The 21,526-nt window shown below is 34.7% G+C and overlaps 1 protein-coding gene across 1 annotated transcript in view; it reads left to right on the top strand.

The window, feature by feature from the left end:
* The first annotated feature begins 457 nt into the window (after positions 1-457).
* LOC121429231 (neural proliferation differentiation and control protein 1-like) overlaps positions 458-21,526 on the top strand; it is a 60,420-nt gene continuing 39,351 nt past the window's right edge. Inside the window, exons 1-2 of the mRNA XM_041626193.1 lie at positions 458-876; positions 13,727-13,789. Coding sequence (XP_041482127.1) covers positions 792-876; positions 13,727-13,789 — 148 coding nt within the window. The 5' untranslated portion in view covers positions 458-791. The remainder of the gene's footprint in view (positions 877-13,726; positions 13,790-21,526) is intronic.

Below are 21,526 nucleotides of genomic sequence, written 5' to 3'. Positions count from 1 at the left end.
TAGAGCATTCCCTCTCTTTATACAGTAGAAGGAATCGTCTATTATTGATTAGGATAAAAGTTTTATTCTGTCAGTGAGAGCTGCAATACCCAAAGTAGCCAAATAGCAGTGTTGTTATTGATTTGTTATAGAAGTGGGCCATCCTTTCACAACTACCTAATCCCAGCACAGATAGATCTGGCAAGCATGTTGACGAAAGCAATCTAGTCAAACAGCCTCACATCCTGTCTCTACGATTTCATTTTAAAACGCAAACATCTTTTTCTGTGACCCTTGAGTCATAATACTGCAATTTCTAATTCTAAGACTTTTTAAAATTAAATAATTAGCCCTGACTAGTTGATATCTTGGCATCTGTCATTGAATAGTATAAGGGTTTGTTGGTGGGAGGGGGAAATATATAATAGACTGAAAGTCTTTGAAGAGGCTATTGGCGTTGGCGAAGCAAACAGCCTGTTGCATGCAAACGTACGTCCTCCAGAAGTGTAGGGTATTCCACCGGCGACAGACGCAGTGTTTCCCAGGCAATGCTCATGTGTTGAAGCGGCTGCTCCTGCCTGTTAATGGATCGCCCATCTTCTGTACATGTAGTTCTTCATGGCTTTTTTCATCCGATTCTAATTTCTCTCTTTAATCTCTTCTGAATCCATTCAATTATTATACAACCAGAGCTTCAACCCATGCCTTGAATTTTGTAACCACCCAGCAGCTATCTCTGACCAGTTTGGAATATATTGGATTATTTCATCTACTTTTTGAACAATTAGAACAGTGTCTTAATTACAGCTGCAATGATAAGCCTTCGTTTCAGTATATTATGTATAGCTATATCTCTATACCTCTGTGTGGTATACGCCAGAGCCATTGAAGATAATGGTAAGTCCCTTTGTTATTTAAAGGACAAGTCCACCCCAAGAAAAACTTGATTTGAATAAAAAGAGAAAAATTCAACAAGCATAACACTGAAAATTTCATCAAAATCGGATGTAAAATAAGAAAGTTATGGCATTTTAAAGTTTCGCTTATTTTCAACAAAATAGTTATATGAACGAGCCAGTTACATCCAAATGAGAGAGTTGATGACATCACTCACTCACTATTTCTTTTGTATTTTATTATATGAAATATTTTTGTTTTCTCGTCATTGTCATGTGAAATGAAGTTTCATTCCTCCCTGAACACGTGGAATTCCATTGTGTTAACATTTTGTGCTTCAGGCAAGGAGGTCCTAATTGTCAAATTCGTAAAAAAATGAAATATTGTATAATTCAAACAATAAAAAACAAAAGAAATAGTGAGTGCATGACATCACCGACTCTCTCATTTGGATGTAACTGGCTCGTTCATATAACTATTTTGTTGAAAATAAGCGAAACTTTGAAATGTCATAACTTTCTTATTTTACATCCGATTTTGATGAAATTTTCAGCATTGTGCTTGTCTGATTTTTCTCTATTGATTCAAATCAACATTTTTCTGAGGTGGACTTGACCTTTAAAGAGGAACATATATTAAACATATCATATGAAAACACAAGTTTCTTATAAGTTGTTTTTTTACTTGATAAATGAAAAATGTAATAGTGATTATGACGTATGCACAAAGTTTTTGTGATATATATAAAGTAGTATATCATTTTAGTACTTGGATTTATTCAGCACTTTTTAAAGAGGATACAAAGCACAGCAATCATTACTTTGATCTGCGGCTTCTTCAGCAGTAACCTTGTTTATTTCATGTTGTGTTTTATCCTAACTACTTGTTAAGCCAATACATTTAATGATTGTGTTCTTGATTGTCTCTGATTGATTCTCTCTCTATGAACTTATTCATTTACATATATGTGTAAATTAAAAAAATCAGTAGATCTTGAGCCTAAATCTTGTTTATCTCAATATCAATTGAATTGAACAAATCACCTTGGATCGCTCATTCTCTTCCCCTGTCTCTTGGACCTCTTCCAGGTGACTTAATCCCTGAAAATATTACGAATACAAAGTGGTTTAATTCATGTTAACTCATTGACAAGTAAAATTTGTAATTCCCATACATTTTGTGCTGCAACCAGCCAGTTCCAGAAAGCAATGGGGTTCAATTCTCTACTCATGAATGTGTATTACAAAATGATATTAAGCTCGAACAATGCACAAATCCTCTTTACTAGCTAGCAGATAACAGGAAGCTTTGAATTAAAAGGTAAAAGCCACAACCATGGAAGATATCTTATTTCAAATGTTCCTGTAATCTTCTTCATTGACCACTAGTCCCTCATTCTATTCGATTTCCAGTTTATGCGGATGAAAATGAAATCCAGTGGGAATCGATACGCAACGATTGGACATTAAAATCTAATCTTTCTCTGAATCGACAAATTCTGTTTGGTTTATGCATTTTTAGATGTATTTTAGTGAACAATAGATATGAGATATGTTTTGAAACTCTCATAATGCAAGCTTGTTCTTGAAGGTTTTAATTGTATTGATACAATTGTCATTGCAAAAACTAAATTCTGATACTACTACTTTCATGGATCGGTTATTTTTAACTCGTTTGTACCTTCTTACTGTTTTTTCCAATTCTTTTTACTTTTTCAAAGATATCCACTTCTTCATAACATCAACATGGCCATGTTGACAAAGCAATGCAATTGGCCATTTGTTTTAACTACTGTATGAGCATATTTGTCATTGATAAAAGCCCTTTTTTGTAAAATGAAGGAAATTAATTTTTTTAGTGTTTGAATGTTCCACATTGGAGAAGTTATGCTTGATTTCTTATTTTAGAGTTAGCCAGAATCATTTACATTTAAGTTCAATCTAAAAAAAAAGTAAATATCTTGTATCAAGTTGTTTAACATACATGTAGAGCCAAGCTGCATTCTTACTTTATTCCAATTTAAAACAACTTTATGTAATTTAAATTGAAAGTTGGCTATCAAAATTAATGAGAAATGTTCATATATTATTTCAGATCTATTATTTACAGTTTGTTTTATGACAACAAATCTGAATTATTTTCATCCTACATGTATGTGTACATGTAAATGTTAGAAAATATAGCAGTATAAGGAATTGTATTCTTCAAACTTTACCTGTTTGTAGAGTTGATTTCTCTGAAATCTGCCTGCGACGTTTGGTTTCCCTGTAGTTCAATTACAGTGCCTTGTTACTGTACAGAAAAGGAATGAGGTTCTCAGATACCGAGCCATTAAATAACACTAAATGCCATCATCAGGCCTAAAAGCTTTACCGGCAAGACATTTCAGCATGTTAATTTTCCCTCTTTAATCACATTCAGCATCCCTGTATACCCACGCATGAGGAAACTAATGCACTTTAATGCCAACGTTCACAGAAAAAGGAGATGACATAATTGCCATATATTCCTTATTTTGTCATTGTGTGTTCTTTGATTTCATCTTCAATTTTCCCATTCTTTATGTAAATTTTCTTCTTTCTTTATGGGGGAGGATTTGAGAAAATAACAATTATATCAAAATGTGACTTTCATGAAAACAGATCTTTGCATGGGTGTTACGATGCTTATTGTTTTTAATGTCAATGAATGTATAATTGATTTGAAAATGTGAAGGTTTGAAAAGTTGCATTCCACTGATGAAAATGAACAATGAATATTTTCCCACATTCCACTTGTTTGGCAAGGGAATTCATTAGACTGTATGATAAATTTATTTTCACAAATAAGCAAGAATATATATTTGCTCATGAACCTTATTATTAAAAAAAAGAATCAATTCCAAGAAAATGTGGCAGAATATTCAGGGTTTTATAAAGATAATTTTTTCATCACTGATTAATGGTTTCTCTTTTTGCTTACATAAATTTTGAGATGCAATAAGACTCAAAAGTAAGACATTCGAGTGTTTTTTTCAATTAACACAGCTTGAGAGTAGCATCTTCTGTTGGTATGTGTGTATCACGTGTTCCTGGGAATTAATATAGGGAATCAGTGGGACAGAGGGCTTGATTGGACAGTAATCATGCACGGGAGAGAAACTTAAGCTTGTAAGACGAGCAGCAATAGAATACTTCAGCATCTTAAAGTCGTCTGATTTGCACTTTGAAGCAATCCATTCTCTGCCATTCGATGAGTACTTTGTCTTTTCAATCGAAGAGGTTTATTCTTGTTTTCTCCTGAGTGACCTTCACTCTCTCCTAGTAGTCTCCTTACATTTCCATTGGGAATTGGTTACTTTGACGTTATTCTCTGAATGAAAGAGAGATGGGCAGATAGGTTAAATAGGTTGTGTTCAACATTTTCGATTAAGAACTTCGGAAACTTGATCATGCTGTTGTGGCATTATGTGCCAGCCTGTGTTATCCATCCAGCAACATAATTCTTTCTGTTCTTCAGCTTTCATATCCTGGAGAGACTCTTTGACGTTTTATCTGGCAATTCCTTTTTTCTGTCAGTTACATTTACCATAGTAAAGGCCTGGTCACACTGCCTGAGCGTTGTTGGAGCGGTTGTGGAGCGGTAGGGAGAGAGGGTCAAATTTTGCTCACAAAATTTGGGAAAAAATCAAAAACAAGAAAATCAATCGAAATCGAAAATGGTAAACGGTAGCAAGCGGTGATGATTTTTTTCTCTCCGCTTCACGACCGCTCCAACAACGCTCGGGCGGTGTGACCAGGCCTTAACAATGCTTCTCAGCCAATCAAAATCAAGGAAAGTTGTCAGATCTGACAACCTGACGGACAAAAATGCCGATGAAACGCTCCCCAGCTGTCCCCTACAGGAGTTTGTTCATAAAACTTTTTATTATAACAAATTAACAATAACAGTTACTGAAATCCTTCCTTCTAATTGGCTGGTGGTTCGTTATAGAAATTTGTTTTATATTAAAACAAGTCTTTATGAAACAGGAGCCAGGACGGGTCTCTCCATTTCTACAGGGTTTTGGAAGCTTCATTTCATCTGCCAAGTCGAATGTTGCCCAAGGTGAACCCATTTATATGGTCCAGTAGATCTGAATTAGGCAGCTTCAACTGTGAAATTTTCATTATCCTAAAAAGTTGACATTCCAGATATTCGGAATAGCATGTATGTTGCAGTTGGCACAATTTTCTCTAAATTCTTTTTTGAAGTTGCTTTCCAAAGTTTTATCTCTATTTCATAGGATTCCAGATATTGCAGCAAAGTTCTTTGAAAAGAATGGTCCGATTTACCGCCGAAGTATTTGCATTTCATTGATTCAGAATCGCAAATTCAGTCATTGGCATTACGAGGGATTTGAGGCGGAGTTGTGTTTCCTCTCTTTATTTCTCAGATCTATCTCTTACACATCTACCTCATCTTGCCTGATCTGTTTACAGTGTTTTATTGTCTCACCCACCAGAGGTGAAGGCGAGACTTGGGGATCCAAATGCCGTCCGTCCGTCACAAACCTTATGACACATAACTCCACAACCGTAAGTCACTTTTCAACTAAACTTGAATGGTAGATGGACTTGGGGGACCTGCATGTCATGCTGTAGTCGGAGGTCACATGGTAAGGTCAAAGGTCATTTTCAGGTCAACGTTAAAGTTTACATGCAAGACTCTCATATGACACCTAACTCCACAACCGTATGTCACTTTTCAATGAAACTTGAATTGTCGATATAGCTATGAGACCTGCATGTCAAGCTGCAGTCAGAGATCACATAAGGTCAAAGGTCATTTTCAGGTCAAAGTTAAAGTTTCTGTGCAAGATAGAAGTTTACATGCAAGACTCTTATGACAAGTGTTGTTCCATCCCAGTCTTTTCACAATGAAGTTTTGATACAATTGCGTTGTGTGCCTTTGCAAATCACAATATTTCTGGTTTATATTTTCATAAGTGGGCGAGACACAAAATCGCTTTTGCCTAGTCTTTACTGGATAACAGGAAATTCAGTTCCTAATGAGGAAAACATCTCTTTATTCCTTGATATTTAACAAGTAATCTTCCTTCAGTTTGAGAGTGCTCCTATTTTTTATCACTCTTGCTGTCCTTGCCATTGCTGTTACCTCTTAAATCTTCTGGGAATTTTCTATGTATGAATATGAATGAATCCCTGAAGTATGCAGACAATAGGGTGATCGGAAATACTTTTGCTTATATTCACATTGAACTCAAGTGTTTTTGAATGAGAAATGCTTGAACTTTAGGATAAATCATGGATTTACCAAGTGAGGATGCAAAGCATTAACTAACTACTCTCAAGTCATAATTGTGTATGCAACACTATGCAACACTTGAAGTCTCTTTTCTATGTGTTTTCTGAGTATCTTGTAACTGGATCAATTATTCTTTGCACATTACCTAAGAGATGTAAATGTTTGAAAAGACTATCTGAAAAGGATATGTGGCTTCCTGTGTTGGAAGGAATTCTTAATCCTTTTGCATTTTACCTTTGGCATTTGAATAGAAAGCCTCCATTTTTTCCGAGATACTTTTGGGGTTTCCTTTTTTTTAGTTGGAGGGGGTGTTTTCAATTCTATAACCTTACATGAATTATTGCAAGTTTTAATGGTGTGAATGTTTGGTACAAATCGCTCTAAACAGTGTCCATTGTCATCTTCAAAGTTTTGAATTAATGATAAGGGGGGCTTCTTGTAACGCATCCAAGGGAGCATTTCATGAAAGGATTCGCCAGACGTTTTATCCGACAAGTCCTGAAAGTTATCATAGTAACGGTGCTTCTCAGCCGATCAAAATCAAGGAAAGGTGTCAGATCTGATAACCAACGTCGGGGCCTGGATAGAAAACCTGGTGTGTGAACCTGGACCGGAAGATTTAACGAAAAAAATTCCGGGAAGAAAATATTGATGAAACTCTCCCCTGGTCTGTCCTTTATGACACCTGTGATGATATATGGCTGTATGTATCGTAAGGTAAAATGAAAGATTATCTTACAATACATATTTTGGAAAGATCTTTGCAAAATCTACCCGCATAATTTAACCAAAATGTCAAATAAAAGGTTGGGAGACTTATTATGAGTTAGAGTAATATTTTTCTTTTCATGGTAAAAATTCAGAACACGTTTCACTCATGGAATGAGAAAGAAAATCAGTATACATTTTCCAATAAATTTCTCTTTGATAATAAGTCTATAAGATAAGTGCTAGAAATGTTTTGTTTTATTATAACTTGGATAACATTTATCAAGATTAGAGAACGCTAAATTGCATCGCTCAAATGAAAATGAAAATTGAGCAGAATCGGTTGATACAGGAAAAAAGAACATTACTGAACACTGAATACATTCAAGACTTGCATTGTTCATCATAGATTCAAGACCTGCATCCTTCAGTATTTTTGCGTTCATGTGGGTTGAACATATCTGATTTAAATCAAATAAATATTTTTTCGTTAAATGAAGAAATCACCAACCCTGCAATCCTGTATCACTTAATGATAGAGATGAATATTACTTAGCACTGGATAGATTTAAGACATGCTTGCTCCAGCTGCTTTGTGTTAATGTGGGTTGAACATATCTGATTTGAATTTTTAAAAATAGTTGTTTTTTGTAATAAAAAATTGCCAACCCTGCAACCCTGTATCATAAAGGATAGATACTGACTAGATTTGAGACATGCATTCTCCAGCTGTTTTATGTTCATGGGGCTAGAACATTTTCCTACGTGCTGTGATAAGACAGAAATCAAATTTCCTGTCATATGTCTGCTTTTATAAGTGCCCAGCTCTTGAGATTCTGGTGTAGAAGTATTTCTATTATTCAGGGAAATGCAGCTGCATGCTGAAAGCAAGGCTGAGGCAAATCGTAATTCCAAAAGATTGACAAGCAATATGAATTTATGATATGTTTAGGTGGGAGGATTCTTCTGGAAAATGCGATGTATGATGTCTCTTTTATTATTTTCGGCAGCCATTTTTTTCTCTGTCAGTGCATGTTTCTCCATCATATTACATCATGGAGTATATTCCTTCATGGTAGTATATATATGGTTCAATATTTTTTAGCAAAGTATTAAGAGAAGATTGAAGTTCTTTAGTATAGTAGTTGATAACACTGATATATCAACTTCTAAAAATCCTAAATCTAAAATTTTCATGAATAAGATTTTGTATCTGTTGTATTTGTTCATCATTTTGTGAAATACACAACAAATTCCCACTTCAGTTTAATGTTTGTTTTTAATTAGAAATACTTACAAACCAAGAAAACAAACTTTCACAATTAATTATTAGTCCATATCTCAATATTTATTTAACATTTAATATTACATGCATTTTAAGTACAATTTGCTTTTGGTAATTTTTTTATAATTTCCAAGTCCCTTTTCAAGTTCTATAAAGAAAAAAAATTATTTGATAGTTTTGATAACCAATTAGCCAAGCATGGGTGCCATGCTACGACTATGTGGAATTGAGTCAGATTTTGCAATATGTGATCCCAAATGTCTAGTTATTCACTGCTGCTAACTACTTTGTGCAACAAGTAGGTTAATTACATATTTCCCTCCACTGCAAAAACGCATCCATCAGCACCTAAAAATACCGGTGTGTTGGCCGCATAATTGATTAGCGCTCTCCAAATTATCATCAACCTCGCCCCAGATTGTTTACATTCCACCCTTTAAAAACACCCTGCATGTTGGCATCGTCTATTTCACTCTGAAGCGGGGAAACGACCCTGGTGGTAGATGGTCCTTATGGGGAGGTGATGTGCGGAAGGACTATTGGTTCAGGTGTCAGTTTTCAAATTATTGATCAGAACCTGCGAAGTTTTACTCCCAAACGTCATGATCATCTGTAGCTGTATGGGGAAGCCTGCGCCATTTTTGTATGTTGTGAAACAGGATTGTCTGTATTGATATTGATATATTATCAGTGTTGTCATTTCACATTGATACATGTATATATCAATATTGATATAGAGACATTCTCTTGGATAGCTCTCACAGTATTTGGAGTTATATCTGTTAGAGTACTATGTAATTCATTGTGACGATGTGTTTCTGAGCATACTGATGGTGATATGCTTATGAGCCACTTCTATGATTAATTTGGCATAACCAGAAATATGATTTAATTTCACAAGGAATATATGATAATAAACATATATACCAGTCCCTGATATATACTTAATATTATATCATTGGCTGGTTTTGTAAATAACCAATATAGATACACGTGGATAGCCATTCAACACCCAGAAGCAATAAAACAGATAATTGTTTGCTTGTCATAACTGTTAAATGTTCATTCCTACATGATATATATAGATTTGCAAATTGCAATATTGTTTTTTTTTTGGAAATGCCATAAAAGTTATACTTTTATATAAGACAGATTTGACAGATTGTGATGCTAAACTTGCATTATATTCATCATCATGATTACCATCTTCTTCATCATCATCATCATCATCATCACCACCACAAGAATAGTGTAGCGCTGGTAGGCCTATATGTTTGCCCTGTATTTATCCAGTAAGTGATGATAATGCCACTGAAGCATTATAAGCAGAATAGATATATACATAAACATTAATAACATACATTTATTAGACATGTCAATCAGTAACACTAAAAGAGTAAATGAAATAAATATCAATTTGTCAGTTTTTGAAGTCCACAATGATAATAAGGTACTCTAGATAGTGACCAATGTGACAAATAGAGATGTCGCAAAAGCCAACAGGTTTTTCTGTCTTCGGAGTACCATCTCTCTGTTGACCAGTGATTATAAAACAATCAGTCCTTAATTGTGTTCATGACCAACGGTATTTGGATTGAAATTGATCAATATTTTGAAATTTACCCTTGACATATTGTTTGTTTGATAGTCGTGACAAGTCTTCAGCCTGTCACTGAAGTCCATACATGTTTACATGCAGTGAGCAAGTTAGTAAATGCATTAAATGTGATTGTACACTGTAATTATGCAGTTAATCTTTAGAGAGAGGATGAGGGGGAGGGGGTGGACAGATTAGAGAGAGGATGAGGGGTGGGTGGACAGATTAGAAAGAGGATGAGGGGGTGGACAGATTAGAGAGAGTGAGAGACAGACAGAGTGAGAAAGAGACAGATCAAAAGTTAAAAAAGAGGGGGGGGGGGAGGAATCAATGGAGGAGATGAGGAAACAAGGAGAGTGTTGCTACTACCATTTCAATATATCTTCTCTCTATTTATAGACGCTCATCATAAATTGCTTGAATCTGGAGTACATCAAGCCTTGTTCCTTCTTAAACAAAAATGTTTCTTATGTAGATTTAAAAAATTTAACTCAATGATATAGTTTATATGTATAAATAATAGAAATAAAACAGACTATGAAAAAAAGACACTTCTAAGATATCAGTAGAAAAAAAGGCTCAATGTATTCTATGTCAGATTGTTGCTTTAATGCACAAAATATTGTTCATTTATCCAGTTTTACTTTGCTCTTTACATTATGATTAGATGGTTAACATTTGAATGCAGCTTTAACATTTGCCTCAATCCAGGGCACTCTGGTGCTAAAGTGATTTCTATTTTGATAGGTTTCTAGCATTCCCATCTCTTTGACCTCGTTACGTTCAAAAGAAAATAGTGCCCATTTAGAATCGTCTCTCTACGGTGTCCTTATGCCTTTTCATTTCATTTATCTTCTCTTTTATTTTATTTTCTTTTCTTTGTGGGCGATTCCATGCTGGAAAAGTCAGCCATTTTCACAGCATTTTTCAATATGCCATCCAAACAAACAAAGAACTTCATATTGTTTTGTGGTAATAATAAAGTACTACTGGGTAGTCATGTAAAAAAAATGACAACCACCAAATATATGTCCCCCATGGCTGAATTACAGGTGAAAGTATTGCGTGTCGTACGGGAGATTTCTGAGTCCCGTACGACACACAACATTTTCCCCTTTCATACATCCATAATCAATTTTTTTGTTGGTTATCAGTTTTTCTCATCCATTATTAATTTATCATTGACAAAAAAAGAAAATTGTATTGCTCAAGCATTCAGCTATATAAAGAGACTAGAAATTGTTGTCGAAATGTCCCATGTACATGTACATGTCAACACATGTGGAATTGCCCTTGTCCTTCAACTAACCTTGCTAAGATAGTTTCACACTAAAGATACCATGAATTATTCCAATGAAAAAGAATACACTGACATGTACAGTTTAGGAAATAAATGTTAGACCATTTCCCACTAAACTCCCAAGTGTTATGGTCTAGTAAGTTTCCCACTAAACTCCCAAGTGTTATGGTCTAGTAAGTTTCCCACTAAACTCCCAAGTGTTATGGTCTAGTAAGTTTCCCAACATAAATATTTACCTCTTTCTTCTCACCAAACATTCTTGTAAATTTTTTTAGTAAGCTGAAACTATTTTCTTTCAGGGATATTACAAGAACTTGAAAGTGGCAACTGTACCAAATCATTTTGTGATCATCTGGGTGTGAGAATGCCTACTGTAAAATGTTTCGTACTAGAAACAGCTGGTCCCTGTTCAAAATATGTATTACAGATTACAATATTCAATGGATCATTATATACAGCATTTCTCCATTTTCTTACATGTAGATATCTTAGTTTTTTAGTTTCTATAATCTAAATCTGTCTTCTTGAACAATTGATATATTCTCCTCTTGATGGGCATTTGTAGTTTTGGGCATGAGATATGAAATAAAATGTATGTGTTTTATGAAACAGGGCCCTGGGACTTAAAAAAAAAAATCAAATTTGCCCCTATAGCCCATTGCAGGAAGATTTACAATCAATCGCCTCTCCGGAAATCAAACTTAATCTGAATTTCAACTTACTTAAACGAAACAGGAGTACCTAATTTGAACTAGCACTATCTTTTCTACTAGGGCCCTATTTTAAAAAAAAATCCTGGCCCATCCATATCAGTATCCCTGGAATCATTTTCGCTTAGCTGGCACCTACAAACAGTGGATATAAACTTATAATTGATGTGTTTATTACCGTGTTTACACAGTGACACGGCTCGGGGGTTCGACACGCGAGCCGTGTCGAACACGGCTTTTTTGATCCGCCAAAATCGTAGGTTTCAACCTGCGAGCCGAGTCAGACTCGGCAATTTTTTCGTGTGTAAACAGAAAGCCGTGTCGAACTCTCTTGACCAGGTCACTGCGCGCGCTTTCACTTTTGGCATTGTTGTTGTTCGCACGGACAAGATTTGATTCCGGCGGTGAATTTCCCGCGTTTAATTTGCGACGTCATAATTCTTCTTCCGTTCGAGATCCGCGAGCCGTGTTGAACTCGCCTTTTTATATGTACGTATAAACGCGATCTCTGATCCCTTCTTCGCAGTGTTCAACCCGGCTCGCGGATTCAACACCCGAGCTGAGTCAATGTGTAAACACGGTATTTGTGAATCAGGGCCGTGGGTCTTAATCCATGGAGCATCTTAAATGTGCCTAATGGGTGTGTTAATTAGCAGGTGGTTCTGCATATAATCACTGCTGATGAGGTCAGATCTAAGTAATTAACTCTCTCCAGTGGCATAGAAGGAGGAATTGAAGGAGAAGACAGGTGGATAATGAGGATCCACATAGATAGAAAGAGTGAGAGAGGTAGAAAGGGGAAGAGATGTCTCATTATTTTGAAGGACTTTTCATTTTTTTTATTTTCAGTTTTGTGAGAAAAATGTGTCCTGGATTTACATTGTGCAGCTTTCAGTTTACTTTTTGACAATACAGTGTAAAGAAAGAATAGGACTTCAAAATAACAGACTCTTTGTTTTCATGTGTTTGCCCCGTTTATTAGACAAGACATGGCAAATGAAAGTGGTTTTATCCATGATTATATTATTTTAAAAATGGATGGGGCCTTGTAGACATAGTTGCTGATGGTAAATCTGCATAGAATCTGTCACTCTAATTGCATGCTTACTCTCTTTTGGTGAAGGAACCATTTGCAATCTTGACATTTACAATAAAAGAATGGCAACTATTCTATATAGAATGGCTGAGAATTTGAAGTGGAAATTTTGTGTAAAAAAGATATGAAATTAGAATAGTAAAAACTTGCATTTATATTTTTATTTTCTTGTATTAATTCTCAGCAAATGTCGTTGTCATCTTTGTTGTATTCATCATGGTCATCATCAGTCACCATCACCACCAACACCACTGTCATCATCATCTTCATCACCACCACTCCTCCACAGCACCACTGACATCACCACCACTCCACCACCACTACAACCTCAATTATTGCCATCACCATGATCAGATCATCAAAGTCTTTGATCATTGTCATCCCTATCACATCCAATAAATTCCACAGTTGATTTTGTAAAACAAGGAAGAAGATGCATAAGTATTATCTCCTCATACCATGTATCTTGGAAGGGAACACCCTGCCCCCTCCTCCGCATTTGTTCTCATAATCACATGGCATTGATCACGTCCATCGTGTATTTGTAGTAAGGTCCATTATCTAGCAAGACCTTGTCCTAATAATTTTCATTTGTTTTATAATGAGATGATGCCTCCAAGGAATAACACAAATTATAATACACATTCGTGATTGTATCCCTTGGGTAATAAGCATTATTATCCAATTATGAAAACACAATTATAATCTATTTGTAGGTCACATCTAATTTTGATAAATGTCAGTTAATCATGTTTTTCTCTCTTTATCATTTTGCCTCCCTCTCTCCCTTCTCCATCTTCCTTTATATCTTTCTCTCTCTCTCTCTCTCTGTCTGGTTGCTTTCCTTCCCCTTTCCTTTCACTTACAGTGATTAAAAATAATGATGAAAATGTTCAGAAGATACTGGATGTTATAAATAAAAGAGATGAAGGTAAGTCACTAATATTTCATTTTATTAAACATTGTAAAAAAAATAATATTCCCTATAAATCAAAGTTTACTGTGCATAAGCATTGGAAAAGGAAATGTTCAAAAATTACCCATAAAATATTAAATTTGATTTTTTTTTGTGTAGTTGAGTCATGTTATCAGTACACAGGATTATCTTCTCTTTTTCTTGGGGGGAGGGGTGCACACAGCAATAGATTTCTCCACACACGAAAAAGGTTAAATCTTTGTACTGATGCCCATGGCTGATGATTACTGAAAATGACTGCAATGTGCCTATTTATAGAACAAGAATTTGCGTTGATCCCTCATAAAAGTTAGAATGATAATATTCTCTTTGAAAGTGTTGCCATCTTTTGAAGAGATCCATACATGTACATTGTCATTGACCTTTGCCCTAGATTCTTCCGAATCATACTATCATATATGCAATGCAGGTTTTCATGAAATATAAAGCATTTTATTGTCATTTATCATTAATAAATGGCACTGTGTTCAGATTGATGATTACATTTTTCAATTCAATATTCTGTGATTGTTGAACAATTTCCCTGGAGCATTATCCAGATTAGTTGATTAGAAAAGGAACAAATGATAATTCAAAGCAAATCTACTAACTAAGCTATCAGTCATATTTTGTGAGCAGAATTGATATGTTTTGGAGTTGAGTGGGTTTGTTTATTTGTGATTTGCGTCGTGAGATTTAAGCGTTCTGGCTAGAGAATATCTGTGTTTAAAGGGGCATTCCATACTGAAAATTGTGTGTTTTTAAAACAATTTTAAAGTTAATGAGACAAACGATTCACTGAATCAAATATTGACAAGGATTAGCAAAGTGATGATATTTCAAATATATGCAGTATTTCTGTGAACCAGTGTGATGCATGTGCTCATGTATATGCAATGATCAAGCTGATGATGTCATATCTCCACTTATTCTTATGTATTTTATTATAATGAAATACATTTCTCCCCGTTTTTTTCCTCCAAGAATGGAAAAAAAAGATTGACTACTGATTAAATGTGTGAGGTAATCATTGTTTAAACTTTTTTTTTTTACAAGGAAGATGTATTTTTCACATGTTTTAAAATATGAAATGAGTATGATTATCTGCAATAAAAATAAGAAATTCGAAAGTGGGACATGACATCATCAGCCAACCTATTGCGTTTTCATGATCGCATGCTTCTATAATCTTCAAAGGGCTCTGCTTAAACTATTCATAAAATATTGTTTAACTTTAAAATTCAATAACTTCATCATTTTTTAAATCTCAGTTTGATTAAATATTCAATGTTTTGCCCTGTGATGTTTACAATATTTATTTAAATATAGTTATTTTTTAGCCTGATGTACCCCTTTAATACCTCAATAGAATAGAAGAAGGGGTGCTAAAAAAATGAAGCCATGATTAATGCGCCGTGTCTCATTTCTATTGTCCCTTAGGCATCATGTATTATGGATGCATCAATCATTTGATAACTGGGAATTAACCCTCCTTTTCCCAAATAGTGATCATCTCACAAGGGTCCCATGTGCTTGAAGCTTCAAGCTCAATTACAGATTTGAAAGAGCAATTTTTACTGGTTACGGCTCGATGTGGTGAACAAACTGCTCATGCAACAATGATTTTGATTGGGCTCTTACTTGTATCTGATTAATCACAAATCTGTGTGTGTTTGGGATGATAATGATAGTGGGATAATGATATTAAAATGCATGTGTCTGGTATTCACATTCAAAGGGAAATGACCAGTTTCAATACCCTCTCAAGTGCAATTGAGAATATTTTATTTCAAATTTGAATTTGAATTAGTCTACCATAAAATTTCATATGAAGCCCTAGAGACCATCAATGCTATTCCAGAAAAAGATAAAGTAATGATGTAGGCGTACAGTATCTTGGATCATGAGTATTACAATAATGTTGTTCACAATCACTCTATCAGGACTAACAAGCATGACATTTAAATGCAAATCACATTTAAAGGACAAGTCCACCCAAACAAAAACTTGATTTGAATAAAAAGAGAAAAATTCAACAAGCATAACACTGAAAATTTAATCAAAATCGGATGTAAATTAAGAAAGCTATGACATTTTAAAGTTTGGCTTCATTTCACAAAACAGTTATATGCACATTTCGGTCGGTATGCAATGAGGAGCTGATGACATCACTCACTCACTATTTATTTTGTATTTTATTATATGAAATATTTTATTTTCTCGTCATTGTCATGTGAAATGAAGTTTCATTCCTCCCTGAACACGTGGAATTCCATTATTTTAACATTTTGTGCTTCAGGCAAGGAGGTCCTAATCGTCAAATTCGTAAAAATTGAAATATTGTATAATTCAAACAATAAAAAACAAAAGAAATAAACTTTCGAAAAAGGGTGCGCCCAAATTTATCTCGCTTTCCTGTTCTATGAAAATTACAATGCAAAGCCAGCTGGAGATTGTGATTTCACCTCTGAAAAGTTAAGATTAAACAACACTCCCAGACCCACGTTTATGATCGGCGTTCTGAAACGACGTTTGAAAGCGCTTATTCTGTCTACGCAATGGAAGCATAAACACACCCTTAGAGGATCATGAATGGTGTGTGTTAAGTGTTAGGAATGCTTTGAAAAATTCCATCAAAAAGATGAGAAAAATGGTTTAGAGTAAATTGGGTCCATGTACTCCATACTGGGTCCAAATAACACAAAACAATTTTATTGTACATGGATTGCCATAGCCTTACAGTTATTGACGGTGATCATCTGAACCATCGTAAAAGTCAATTTTGGTTATTTTTTAAAAATTGATTTTGAGATTTTTGCAGAAAATTAAAGTACAAGTCAGTCCTACTCTCTTCATAACTAAATTTCTAGGCAGCAATTTGTTTCATTTTAACTGAGATATGAGAAGATTTTCACAGTGATGCCATTTTTGATAAAATGCACAAATCCCTTGGAAACGTGTACTGTAATAGAACTATACAACATTTTGACTGACTGTGATTTCAATGCACGCGGTCAGCCAAACCATCGTATCTGCACTGGGCACTGCATTGACTTTGCACATGAACAGCGATACGTTTTGACTAATCGCGTGAGTTAAAATCGCGGTCAGTCACAACGTCGTATCACTTTTTCCCTATGGCATTTTTGTACTGGGAAATTCTAAGCCGCTCAAACCGAAATTAATTAACAAGCATGTAGTTCTTTTGCGAAATTTTCTCGGATCTTTAGTTTTGTGTAAAATTAAAGATACCAATGTCAAGCAATTTTCTTGGTCTTTCCAACCATGTATTTTTCTAGCAATGATTAAGGCTGGGGAACTAAGTGTGAAAATTATAGTAAATTTCAAAGTCGATTTTCTCTAAAATGGGTTTGACGGTTCGCATGACCTCCGATGTTATGATTGATTGTGTAATTAATTATACAATTGATTGTATTTTTTGTGTATACAGGGTCCTAATAGTCAGGTTCAAGAAGGTATTCCCAGATAATTTAATTTATAGTGTTTCTTTGTTTGTCTTTCAATAATTATATAATATAGCGAAAATGATTCATCGTGAATGAGTTGAATAAATCCAAAACTGATTCATTGTAAAGTGGTTCTTGAATGAATCCCATTTTAAAATATCTATGGGTTGTTTTGTACAGTGTAATCCTCTTTTATACAGAAGAGATGCATGCATATAAATTATATACAATGCCATGATGTTGTTATCTTATCAATATCTGTTTGTACATCTGTTATTTTCTCATGAATCTTTTTTGTTTGTCTGATGATTCAACCCAGTGTGTGTGTGTGTGTGTGAGGAGGGGGGGGGGGCTTGTGCTAATCTGATTAATATGATCTCTCTCTCCTTTTCTGTTATCTGTATTTTTTCCTCATTCCTTTGTATCTTACTTCCTTTACTTGTTCAGTCTCACTCTCTGTATCTCTCACCCATTTTTTTTCTATTATTTTGTCTGGATTGATTTTTTCTCTTTGGTGATGTTCATAGGCCTTATGGTAGATATCGACTATTTATATGATGTATCAGTGTCTGTTTCAGATTTATTGCTATCTACTATATTTGATATAAGATTTGAGTTCTAACATAAAAAAAATGAATTGTAAGAGAAATGAATAGTAATAGAATCCACTGAGTTGACTACCAAGTGTTTATATTTTTAAATAAATATTGTGTGCCAAATGATTGCTTAGTCATACTTGGCCAAATATGCAAGGGATTTCGCCATGTGAAGGTCTTTACTCAAAAGGACCTGTGTGATATGCTACATGCCCATGTGTGCTTACCTGTGTTGGCAACTGCTACATTGTATTCTGCTAGCTGCTAGCTATAACTCTGATTATATGATACTAATCCACCTTGAATTTAGAGACTATTTCAAAATGATTGCTGACATTAGGCAAATTAGTTTGGCTTGAACTGTTACGTTTTAATTTTCGGGAGGAATTATAATAAAAAAATCCAAACATATCATACATGTAGTTTTTCTAGCACTTGAAATTGCTAATACAACAGCACTTGAGCTTGAATACTTTTTTCTTTGTATTTGCACTCATGATATTCCGATCGTCTCATTTTCTCTCACTAATATACTTTCATTTGAGAGCAACTGCTTCATTATCTCTCAACAAAATTATATGTAGCATTAACGATATCAAAATGAGTTTATACAGAATCCAATGAAATGACCACCCAAGTGTCTGTTTGTATAAATAAAAAATATATGTCAAAGGATTCTGGAATAAATTGTGTAATTGCTGAGAAATTAGCAAATAAGCACAGGATTTGGGTCAAGCGTCGGGCCGACATTCAAAACGATAATAATACACTGTCCCACGTGCGCTTATCTGTGTTGGTGATCTTCAGTGTGATTTCAAGATTTAAAAAAGTTCAGTTCATGTAACTGTACCAGATCTAGATCCTCAATGATATACTGACAATTAAGCCTGGTTTTACAGACTTTCTCATGAAAACAGTGTTTACTGCAACTACTGGCATTTCTCTTTAATGAGAAATGTAAATCATTCTGAAATCAGTGTTTGCTCAATGAGTTAAAAGCATGAGCTTATGATTGAGTAAAGCTACTTGCGTGGGGTTTAATATTACATGTGGAGAATTCTGACTGACAGTGAAATTAGCATTAATTTTTTAGTATATGGAAATCAGGAGTTAGGGAAAACCCCATTTGGTTGACGCTTGTAAGCTCAAATTCAAGGAAATGTACAAATATTCTAGTTCATTCTGATGTTCTTTTAAATCGATCTGAATTCAACAATTTTTCATATGCATGGTACACACACCCCTTAATATGATTTTATAGCATATAAATCGGGTATTTATTTCTTCATGACCTTGTATTTCAGTGAAAGAAAAGAGTATTCCTGTCGGATCCGCCCCTGACCAGTACTAAGCTGGGTGCAAATGAGGATGGATAGGGGTAAATCACCCATTACAAGGGCTAAGGATTGAGAGTGACAGTTGTTATTTAAGAAGGGTGGGAGAAGCTCTCATTTCTTGGCTCTTTTCCACCCTTTCACCTTTTGAGTTTTTAAAGTGTAGTCATATTAAAAAAATTGTATATTTTTCAGTTAAAATTGGCTGCATTCTAGTTAAAGTTTAGAATATATTCTGAGATGAGTAATTTAAAAGAACTTTACACTCTGTTGGCAATGAATTTCGTATACTAGCTGGTATGAAAGAACAACTCTGATTGGCCTCTGGTTAGTAGTTTGAACAAAGTGCATATGCAACAAAGATCTTGATTTGTCATTGGTATTTAGTGATTGATTGCAATTTTTTTTTAGGGGGGGGGGGTTATGGAGCCGTGGTAATTTTTATCTAGTTGTTTCGAGTGTGTATTTCCATGGCTCAGTCACTATGTTAAAACATGGTTAAAAAGTACTTGCAAAAGGGTTCACAAGGTCACGACTGGCAAAGTTGTTACATCCTTTTGGTACCTTCAAAAAACAGAGATAAATAGGAAGACGATGAATAATTCAATTTTGTGTTGACTTGACTCATCCATTAGAAGGAGCAAAAATGATTATCTTTCCAATCTAGAAAAAGCTCTTGAGATAGATGGTGATTACACCTTCATTAGATTATTCTTAGAGAGCAAATCAGCTTGGGGATGGGGAAAGAGATCTTGAACTGGGTGATAATCAGAGAGGGGAGGGTAGTTTATGAAGGTGAAGATGATGGTGATGATTATGATAGTGATGATGAAGATGATAGTGATGATGATGATAGTGATGATGATGATAGTGATGATGAAGATGATGATAGTGATGATGACGATGATGATGATAGTGATGATGATGATGATGTTTATTATGACAATGATGATTATATTGATGGGGATGATGATGGTTATGATGATGTTGACAGAGATGATGTTGTGGATGAAGATGATGGTGAAGGTGATGGTGGTGGTGGTGGTGATGATGATGATGATGATGATGGTGATGATGATGATGATACTGATGATGATGGATGATGATGATGATGGATGATGATGATGATGATAATGATGATTGATGATGATGATGATGATGATGGATGATGATGATGATGATAATGATGATTGATGATGATGATTGATGATGATGATGATGATGGATGATGATGATAGTGATGATGATGATGATAGTGATGATGATGATGATGATGATGATGATGGATGATGATGGTGATGAAGATGATGATGAAGATGATAATGATGATGATGATGATGATGATGATGGATGATGATGATGGTGATAAAGATGATTATGATGTTTATAATGACAATGATGATTATATTGATGGGGATGATGATGATTATGATGATGTTGACGGAGATGATGATGTGGATGAAGATGATGGTGAAGGTGATGGTGGTGGTGGTGATGATGATTATGATGATGATGATGATGATGATGATGATGATGATACTGATGATGATGGATGATGATGATGGATGATGATGATGATGATGGATGATGATGATGATGATGATGGATGATAATGATGGATGATGATCATAGTGTAATAATGCCAATGCTGGTGATTCTGAATGTAATGATATTGATATCAAATCTATAATCATAATAATCACAACCACAATTACAACACCAACAGTGAAAACAAATATGTAGTAGTAGTAGCAGTAATAGTTCTGTAGTAGTAGTAGTAGTAAAAGTAGCAGTAATTGCAACAGTAGAAGAAGAAGAAGAAGTAGTAGTAGTAGTAGTAGTAGTAGTAGTAGTAGTAGTAGTAGTAGTAGTAGTAGCAGCAGCAGCAGTAGTTGTAGTGGCAATTAACAGTTGTCCTATATTTTTATTATCTTTATCATTCTGTAATGAGAGAAGAAGGGAGTAAGAAATAAAAATTGATAAACTGAACAAGAAGTGAAGAATGGGAAAGAGGTAAAAATAGGCATTTGTCTATAATTTCTGATTATTGTATTATTCATATTAATGATAGAGAACGCAGGCGCATGTAATCCTTCTCAATTATTAATAGGCCCTACCGATGAGGGAATTTAGGGGGATTTCTATAGGCCAGGATTAGGAGAAGATGCATGCATTATTTCATGGTAAATGGATGAGGCAAGATCTATTGCAAATGATCTGGAATTTTGCAATGAATGTTCATGCTCACAAAAGTCTTGATAATGGAGAAGACTTTAAATTGCATACATTTTTTCGAAACAGATATAAATGATGTCG

This window comes from Lytechinus variegatus, chromosome 15 (assembly GCF_018143015.1).
Source record: "Lytechinus variegatus isolate NC3 chromosome 15, Lvar_3.0, whole genome shotgun sequence".
In the NCBI taxonomy this organism is placed as follows: domain Eukaryota; kingdom Metazoa; phylum Echinodermata; class Echinoidea; order Temnopleuroida; family Toxopneustidae; genus Lytechinus; species Lytechinus variegatus.
Note: the sequence above shows the minus strand (reverse complement) of the source record. Positions and strands in the feature narration are given on the sequence as shown.